This window comes from Hordeum vulgare, chromosome 4H (genome assembly GCF_904849725.1).
Source record: "Hordeum vulgare subsp. vulgare chromosome 4H, MorexV3_pseudomolecules_assembly, whole genome shotgun sequence".
In the NCBI taxonomy this organism is placed as follows: domain Eukaryota; kingdom Viridiplantae; phylum Streptophyta; class Magnoliopsida; order Poales; family Poaceae; genus Hordeum; species Hordeum vulgare.
In genome coordinates, this window is record NC_058521.1 from 29,762,042 (window position 1) to 29,772,032 (window position 9,991).

Sequence of the window (9,991 nt, forward strand, 5' to 3'; positions counted from 1 at the left end):
CGATCACCACTTGACGTCATCCTTCATGGGTTGTATGAGATCTTCCTTTTGACGCAAGCCCAATGGAAGCACACCTAACCCCCACATAGGACTCTTACAAAGACCATGGGTTAGTACACAAACACGTAATGGACAATGCTTACCATACCATGGGATCACTTGATCCCTCTCGGTACATCTTATACGCTTTGTGTGTTGATCATCTTGATTTACTCTTTGTCTGAGATCTTGATCAACCTAGTGTCTCTATGACCATTCGTTGAATAATACCTTGAATACCATCTTGGTCATCATATAAACTCCTTGAACCCAACAGATGGACTTCAAGAAGTGTCTATGGACAAATCCTATAAATATAGCTTAAGGCAATCATTAGCCCATAGGAATTGTCATCAATTACCAAAACCACATATGGAGACATATGCTCTAACAATCTCCTCCATTTTGGTAATTGAAGACAACCACTTCAAGAGAGTTTATATAAGGAAATAAGCATAACCAAGCGCACACATACAAGGTAATAATGCATGCGTGCAAGATGTAAATGCTTACGCAATAAAAGCAAAACCCTCTAAACATATCCAAAGTAAACTCTCTAAACTTCTCCCCCATTGACATCGATTGCCAAAATGGACGAAAAGTTTAGAGAGCCAATATAGTATGTGGTCCTCCAAAAAGTGTGTACTTCTCAGCACATGAGTGCAGAGAAATACACAAATACAATGATAAGTAGTTGGAGAAACAAACTATATTGAGGACCCAAAGATTGTAAATAAAAGGGTCGAATGCCACAAAGACATACAAAAATAGAGGCAAGCAATCAAAAGATTCCAGATGGAACAAACAATCATATGGTCCTTCGAACCACATGAATAAAAGATATTATGATAAAGGCAACAGAGTGTTTTATCAAAAACTAGAGAAGCTTCCCATGATTTGTGCACTAATATGAGATTTTTGTATTTGATACAGGTGCACAAAATAGGATCGTTGCTCCCCCAAAATGAATAAAAACACACAACGAGTGCAAGAAGATAGATGAGACAATAAGCATATCAATTGCACAAAACAAATGGTTGAGGAACATTTAAAAGAAGCAACTTAAGAATAGGCTCAACCAAAGTAATGTGTGTGAGTCATGGCAAAGCACTTGAGAAGACTAAGATAAGGATGAACATTACTCATCAACATAGTCTTGATCAAATGAGATACAAAGTGCAAGACATATCATTCCCACACACACATACTAAAAAATGGGTTCACAAGCTTACTAATAAACAAAATAAGAACCAATGCTTGTGACAACCCATTGTGAAGCTAGGAAGTAAGAATTTTGTCAAAAGGAGGGATACTAATTGAAATGTCAAAACCCTCATCAAGACAAGCATGAGAAAAAATAATCTTCACTACTAAAAAATGCATCAAAATGTAGGAAAATAAGATGCGGGGTCTGCTATGTTTTCAAAGGAAAAGTACTTCTGTGTTACACTGTCGCAAAGAAGAGCAGCGCCGCGTGTTCCAAGCCACGCTCAAGAGCCGCGCCGCGTGTTCCAAGCCACGTTCCCGTTCTGAAGCGCCTCAGGGGGCTGCCTGACTCCTCCCTCCATCGGGTGCGCGTCAACGCGACAAGACCATGCACGGGAGGTTTACGCTACACCGCCACAATCCCGCGCCCACTCCCTAAAAACGGAACAATTATGTGCCCATCAATGCCCACCTCCCGCGCCCAAGCGGCAGCAGCGAAGTGTGGGGGCGCGCGCACACGCTGTTCCTCTTCCTCCCCTCCATAATACGCCTCGAATATCGACCAAGGTGGTACTGTAAGATCGATCGACCAGGCGGCCCAACGTCCCACGTACCAACCTGTGGCCCGGGCTCTAAATGGCGCTTTCGTACCGTGTACTACCATATACGATCCCTGAAATAAACTAACCCGTCGTCTTCGTCGTCCATCCGGGAGAACAGAACAAGAGCACTCCATCCATTTCCCTCAATCAAAACAAGTACGGGAGAGAGTCACCGGCCCCGAATTGTTTTCTCCCGCTTCGCTTTACTGGCGGCAGGGCCAAAGCCCTGGGAGCGTGTAAAACAACGCCCGCACCGGCGCATCCCAAGAGCCCGGTTCTTGGAGCATTGCCAAGTTCACAACGCCTAACGACGACGCACCGGATGTACTTACTTGCGCTCCTTGTAATCTTCTCTCCGCGATTTCTTCTATACCGTACGTAGCAGCACGCGTCGTAAACAATTCGCTTTGGTCTTTTGTGTTCGTGCTCGACCCGGGTTTTTTTTGTATATAAACGGCCACGGAAAAGTGCGAGACTCTCATGCAGAGTTCGGCACTTGGGAGGAGACGGAGACAGACCAAGGCACTTGCATTGTAGCTTGTGTGCCGGGAGAGGTCGGGTTGGGAGCGATGGCGGGAGCGGGCGCGAGGACGATGACGGCGTCGCCGTTCCCGACGGTGGAGAAGTGCGCGTCGGTGGGCCGGAGCGGGGACACGGTCGTGGCGGACCTGGACGGCACGCTGCTGTGCGGGCGGAGCTCGTTCCCCTACTTCGCGCACATGGCGTTCGAGACCGGCGGCGTGCTCCGGCTGACGGCGCTGCTCCTGCTGGCGCCGCTCGCGGGGCTGCTCTACTACGTCGTGTCCGAGTCGGCGGGGATCCAGGTGCTCATCTTCGCGTCCATGGCCGGCGCCAAGGTGGACGACGTCGAGGCCGTGGCGCGCGCCGTGCTGCCCAAGTTCTACTGCTCCGACCTCCACCCGGAGTCGTGGCGCGTCTTCTCGGCCTGCGGCCGCCGGTGCGTGCTCACCGCCAACCCGAGGATCATGGTGGAGGCCTTCCTCAAGGACTACATCGGCGCCCACGTCGTGCTCGGCACGGAGCTCGTCGTCTGGCGCGGCAGGGCCACCGGCCTCGTCCGCTCCCCCGGCGTGCTCGTCGGCGAGAACAAGGCCGACGCGCTCCGTCGGGCGTTCGGCGACGCCGCGCCGGAGGTCGGCCTCGGCGACAGGAAGACGGACTACCCGTTCATGAGGCTCTGCAAGGAGGGGTACGTGGTGCCCCCGACGCCCAAGCTCAAGCCCGTGCCGCGGGAGGACCTGCCCAAGCCGGTCATCTTCCACGACGGCCGGATCGTGCAGAAGCCGTCGCCGGCGCTCGCCCTGCTCACCTTGCTCTGGATCCCCATCGGATTCATCCTCTCCTGCCTCCGCATCGCCGCGGGCTCGCTCCTGCCGATGCGCATGGTGTACCACGCCTTCACCGCGCTCGGCGTCCGCGTCACCGTCAAAGGCAACCCGCCGCCGCCGGCCAGCCTCGAGACCGGACAGACCGGCGTGCTCTTCATCTGCTCCCACCGCACCCTCCTCGACCCCATCTTCCTCTCCACCGCCCTCGGCCGGCCCATCACCGCCGTCACCTACTCGGTACGTACTATACATACATGTGCACAGTACAGCAGCGACGACACAGAGCCTACTCCATTGGTCACGTGCTGACGACAGGCAACGGGATCTGGTGCAGGTGTCGCGGCTGTCGGAGATGCTGTCGCCGATCCGCACGGTGCGGCTGACCCGCGACCGGGCGGCGGATGCGGCGATGATCCGGCGGCTGCTCAAGGAGGGGGACCTGGTGATCTGCCCGGAGGGGACGACGTGCCGGGAGCCCTTCCTGCTGCGCTTCTCGGCGCTGTTCGCGGAGCTGACGGACGAGATCGTGCCGGTGGCGATGGAGAACCAGATGAGCATGTTCCACGGCACGACGGCGAGGGGGTGGAAGGGGCTGGACCCCTTCTACTTCTTCATGAACCCGAGCCCGGGGTACGTCGTCACCTTCCTCAACAAGCTGCCCCACGAGCTCACCTGCAAGGGCGGCAAGACCAGCCACGAGGTGGCCAACTACATCCAGAGACTCATCGCCTCCACGCTCTCCTACGAGTGCACAAGCTTCACCAGGAAGGACAAGTACAAGGCGCTCGCCGGCAACGACGGCTCCGTCGTCTCCAAGCCCAACATCGACAAGAAGAAGTTCATGGGCTCCTAATGATTAAACTTTGCCAAGGATCCTCAAAAGAAAAGAAATTACGACACCAGCACTGTCAGTCAAATATTAAAAGATGTAACAAAGAACATACTCGATGCCTTTGTGCTATTGATCTGAGAATATACACTATTCTAATGCGGGTTGCTGGATTAATGCACCTTTCTTCTTTCCTTTTTTTACTTAAAAAGACAAGGGCAATTGTTCTACACCCAGCTGGTCGTCACCAACTGTCGTACCCATCCATTCTGCATCCAGTGGGTGATGAAACAGCTTTGCATGTATGACCTGCAATGAATTCGACCTGCAACGGTTGCTGAAATACGATTCTCTGGTGCCCACACGCACCTGTACCAATATTAGGATATTAAGAACAACTTTAACCACACGACCCAAACGAACATGTCAGTAGCAAGAGTTCATGCCGACGATATGTCAACGGTCGACATACATATGCCAGCCTATATAAAAATATGCAGTTTTCGAGCTGGACGTACTTGTCATCGGGCCAAAACACATGCTAGCACACAAAATGAGGATGTAGTTCTACCACGCTATCTCGTTCGTGATCATCATGCCCACACACCACAACATGAATCACTCGTCATCGAGGTTGAGTATGTCGGTCTGCATCTTCTCGAACCAAGACCGCCTCGAAGAGACCGAGCTCAAGTCCACCTTCATGATCTCAACTCCCTTCGTCATGCAAGCGAGACGGACTTCTCTTGCTCTAGTGGCCTCGGTCTCTGTGGCATCTTCACTTGCTTCTCCGCCTCCAACGCGAGCTTCTTGTTTTGTATGTCCATGAAGGCCTTAATTTGCTCCTCCTTGTCTTGCCGGTGCTTCTCCTCTCTTGAATCCTTGTTGGTGATCATGCCTTGCGAAGTAGCTTGCATGGTAAGGGATGTCGCCTCACGCTTGTCCTCGTTCTTGGAGTTGGTCTTCCCTCACAACTGCGGTGGCTCCCCCTCACCATGGTCTTCAACGACTGCTCTTGGGGTCTTGGTTAATGTCTCTCCAACATTCACAAAAGAGTTTGCCCTTATTTTGTGTGTATGCTTTGGTCTGTTTGCTCTTACGCTTCTTCTTTGCATTGCCTTGGGCGGGGAGCTCATCAAACAATGGCTCTCCATCGATGTCCACTTTGGCATCCTCTTCGTCAAGGCCATAGTCTTCCGGAAACTCATGATCAAGCGGGGAAGACCTGCCCAAGCCGAGTTGGTCCGTCATGAGAGGGTCGGTCATGTCTTCACCAAACGGGTACCCAATGCCATCGTGCCCGACCATCAAAGGTGTGCGGCCATCGTCTCTGTGCGTCTCGTCGGGATCGAACGTGTAAGAGCACAATTTATCCCAAGTAGTTTTCGTGGTTGATGACGATGCCCCTTGCGGACTAATCGTGTGCATTAAACTTCCACAGAATTATCACGTGACACGAGACGGTTATTTCCCCTCAGTGGTTGAAAGAGAAGACGGTGCTTATCTATCGATTTAGTGTTGGTGGACTTGAATCATAGGTAAACCCGTACTATCAAGAGGGGATCCGCGTATGGAAAGGTTGGGTGGAACAAACTCACACACACTTGCACCCCCATCCAATCCCCTGAGCAATGGAGCTTCCTTTCTGCCTCTAAGTGTCGAGAAGTTTTATAAGCGGAAGTACCGCTCTGGGGAGCGATAGTACGGCTCGAGCGGTACTGTGGCCCTCCAGGGTCGGCCTCTCTTCCGCTTATATTTTTCTTCTCGCACCTTTGGGGTCCTGTTTCATTTTGAGCGGAAGTACCGCTTAGGGGGAGCGATAGTACCGCTCCAGCTGTACTACCGCCTTCCCATACCATTCTTTCTTTCGCCTATTTTATTCTTCTGGTATCATTGGCCCCTATCGTCAAGATTGAGCAGAAGTACTGCTTGGAGCTTGGCGGTAGTACCGCTCTCGCGGAACTACCGCCCCCACCAGCCGTGTTCTATCACATGTGATGGCTGGTACTTCCGTGCAAGCGGAAGTACCGCTCCACTGCGCTGTACTACTGCTTAGTTGCGACTTTGGGCAGAATAACGACCAATTTTATTCCCACTATAAATAGAATTCTTCTTCCTCAAAGAGACTTAAACTTTTTCCTCTCTAAGATTCATTGTTGCTCCTAAGCTCAAACTTTCCCGATCTCTCTCTCTCTAGCCATCGATTCTTGTTGATGCTCTAGGGTTTGGAGGAGAAGGCCTTGATCCACACTTCCACCAAGAGAAAAGGTGTTCTTGTTGAGGAACGTCGCATGGGAAACAAAAAAAATTCCTACGCGCACGAAGTCCTATCATGGTGATGTCCATCTACGAGAGGGGATTTCCGATCTACGTACCCTTGTAGATCGCACAGTAGAAGCGTTAAGAAACGCGGTTGATGTAGTGGAACGTCCTCACGTCCCTCGATCTGCCCCGCGAACCGTCCCACGAACCGTCCCGCGATCCGTCCCACGATCCGCTCCGATCTAGTGCCGAACGGACGGCACCTCCGCGTTCAGCACACGTACAGCTGAACGATGATCTCGGCCTTCTTGATCCAGCAAGAGAGACGGAGAGGTAGATGAGTTCTCCGGCAGCGTGACGGTGCTCCGGAGGTTGGTGGTGATCTAATCTCAGCAGGGCTCCGCCCGAGCTCCGCAGAAACGCGATCTAGAGGAAAAACCGTGGAGGTATGTGGTCGGGCTGCCGTGGCAAAAGTTGTCTCAAATCAGCCCTAATACCTCAGTATATATAGGAGGGAGGGGAGGGAAGAGGCAGCCTCAAACCCTCAAGGTTTGGCCAAAATTGGAGGTGGAGGAGTCCTACTCCAATCCTACTTGGAGTAGGATTCCACCTTCCCACTTGGAAACTCTTTCCACCTTGTGTTTTTTTCCTTCTCAAACCTTATGGGCCTTAGTGGGAACTTATTCCAGCCCACTAGGGGCTGGTTTATCTCTTCCCATAGCCCATGAGACCCCTTGGGGCGTGACACCCCTCCCGATGGTCCCCGGCACCCCTCCCGGCACTCCCGGTACACTATTGATGAGCCCGAAACTTTTCCGGTGACCAAAACAGGACTTCCTATATATCAATCTTTACCTCCGGACCATTCCGGAGCTCCTCGTGACGTCCTGGATCTCATCCGGGACTCCGAACAACATTCGGTAACCAATCATATAACTCAAATACGCATAAAACAACGTCGAACCTTAAGTATGCAGACCTTGCGGGTTCGAGAACTATGTAGACATGACCCGAGTGACTCCTTGGTCAATATCCAATAGCGGGACCTGGATGCCCATATTGGATCCTACATATTCTCCGAAGATCTTATCGGTTGAACCTCAGTGTCAAGGATTCATATAATCCCGTATGTTATTCCCTTTGTCCTTCGGTATGTTACTTGCCCGAGATTCGATCGTCAGTATCCGCATACCTATTTCAATCTCGTTTACCGGCAAGTCTCTTTACTCGTTCCGTAATACAAGATCCCGTGACTTACACTAAGTCACATTGCTTGCAAGGCTTGTGTGTGATGTTGTATTACCGAGTGGGCCCCGAGATACCTCTCCGTCACACGGAGTGACAAATCCCAGTCTCGATCCATACTAACTCAACGAACACCTTCAGATATACCTGTAGAGCATCTTTATAGTCACCCAGTTACGTTGCGACGTTTGATACACACAAAGCATTCCTCCGGTGTCGGTGAGTTATATGATCTCATGGTCATAGGAACAAATACTTGACACGCAGAAAACAATAGCAACAAAATGACACGATCAACATGCTACGTCTATTAGTTTGGGTCTAGTCCATCACATGATTCTCCTAATGATGTGATCCCGTTATCAAGTGACAACACTTGCCTATGGTCAGTAAATCTTGACCATCTTTGATCAACGAGCTAGTCAACTAGAGGCCTACTAGGGACAGTGTTTTGTCTATGTATCCACGCATGCAGTTTGTTTCCAATCAATACAATTATAGCATGGATAATAAACGATTATCATGAACAAAGAAATATAATAATAACTAATTTATTATTGCCTCAAGGGCATATTTCCAACAGTCTCCCACTTGCACTAGAGTCAATAATCTAGTTCACATCACCATGTGATTCCAACGAATCCAACACCCATATAGTTATGGGGTTTGATCACGTCTTGCTCGTGAGAGAGGTTTTAGTCAACGGTTCGGAAACTTTTAGATCCGTGTGTTCTTTATAAATCTTTATGTCATCTTATAGATGCTGCTACTATGTGCTATTTGGAAATACTCCAAATATCTACTCTACTATAGGAATCCGTTTCACTACTCATAGTTATTCGGATTAGTGTCAAAGCTTGCATCGACGTAACCCTTTACGAAGAACTTTTTAACCACCTCCATAATCGAGAAAAATTCCTTAGTCCATCAATTACTAAGGATCAATTTTGACCACTGCTAGTGATTCAATCATGGATCACTCTCTGTACCTCTCAACAGACTTTGAGTCAAGGCACACCTCAGGTGCGGTACCTAGCATGGCATACTTCAGATTCTACGGCCAAGGCATAGAAGACGACCTTCGTCTATTCTCTTTATTCTGCTCGGGTCGGGTTTTGAGTCTTACTCAAATTCACACCTTACAACGCAACCAAGAACTCCTTCTTTGCTGATCTATTTTGAACTCCTTCAAAAACTTGTCAAGGCATGCATCTTGTTGAAACTTCTATTAAGCGCTTTCGATCTATCTCCATAGATCTTTGATGCTCAACGTTCAAGTAGCGCAATCCAGGTATTCCTTTGAAAATTCCTTTCAAACAACATTGTATGCTTTACAGAAATTCTACATTACTTCTAATCCACAATATGTCAACCACATATACTTATCAGAAATTCTATAGTGCTCCCACTCACTTCTTTGGAAATACAAGTTTCTCATAAACCTTGTACAAACCCAAAATCTTTGATCATCTCATCAAAGTGTATATTCCAACTCCGAGATGCTTGCACCAGTCCATTGAAGGATCGCTGGAGCTTGCATACTTGCTAGTATCTTTAGGATCGACAAAACCTCCTGGTTGTATCACATACAATGTTTGCTCAAGGAAACCGTCGAGGAAACAATGTTTTGACATCCTATGTGCAATATTTCATAAATAATGCAGCAACTACTAACATAATTCTAACAGACTTTTAGCATCGCTACGAGTGAGAAAGTCTCATCATAGTCAACTGTTTGATCTTGTCGGAAACATCTTTGCGACAAGTCGAGCTTTTCTTAATAGTGACTTATCACCATCATCGTCTGTCTTCCTTTTAAAGATCCATCTTTACTCAATAGTCCTATGACCATCAAGTAGTTCTTCCAAAGTCTACACTTTGTTTTGATACATGGATCCTCTCTCGGATTTCATGGCTTCCAGCCATTTGTCGGAATCCAGGCCCACCATTGCTTTCTTCATAACTCATAGGTTCACTGTTGCTCAACAACATGACCTCCAAGACAGGGTTACCGTACCACTCTGCAGTAGTACCCGATCTTGTCAACCTACGAGGCTTGTAGTAACTTGATCCGATGCTCGATGATCACCATCATCAGCTTTCACTTCAATTGGTGTAGGCGCCACAGGAACAACTTCCTGCGCCCTGCTACACACTGGTTGAAGTGATGGTTCAATAACCTCATCAAGTTCTACCACCCTCCCACTCAATTCTTTCGAGAGAAACCTTTCCTCGAGAAAGGATCCGTTTCTAGAAACAAACACTTTGCTTTCGGATCTGAGATAGGAGATGTACCCAACTGTTTTGGATATCCTATGAAGATGCATTTATCCGCTTTGGGTTCGAGCTTATTAGACTGAAACTTTTTCACATGAGTGTCGAAGCCCCAAACTTTCAAGAAACGACAGTTTAGATTTCTCTAAACCTCAGTCTATACTGTGTCATCTCAACGGGAATAC

At 49.1% G+C, this 9,991-nt stretch overlaps 1 protein-coding gene across 1 annotated transcript; it reads left to right on the top strand.

Moving 5' to 3' along the window:
• The first annotated feature begins 1,958 nt into the window (after positions 1–1,958).
• On the top strand, positions 1,959–4,202 carry LOC123451105 (glycerol-3-phosphate acyltransferase RAM2-like). Its single transcript, XM_045128115.1, has 2 exons — positions 1,959–3,433; positions 3,531–4,202. The coding sequence occupies exons 1-2, from the start codon at positions 2,417–2,419 to the stop codon at positions 4,047–4,049; spliced, it is 1,536 nt and encodes a 511-aa protein (XP_044984050.1). The 5' UTR covers positions 1,959–2,416; the 3' UTR covers positions 4,050–4,202.
• The last annotated feature ends 5,789 nt before the right edge of the window (positions 4,203–9,991 follow it).

Bases quoted from the DNA above. Each gene is read 5' to 3' on its own strand.
- LOC123451105 (XM_045128115.1), top strand. From the start codon at position 2,417: ATGGCGGGAGCGGGCGCGAGGACGATGACGGCGTCGCCGTTCCCGACG. The intron at 3,434-3,530 runs GTACGTACTATA...GATCTGGTGCAG, and splicing joins TCACCGCCGTCACCTACTCG to GTGTCGCGGCTGTCGGAGAT.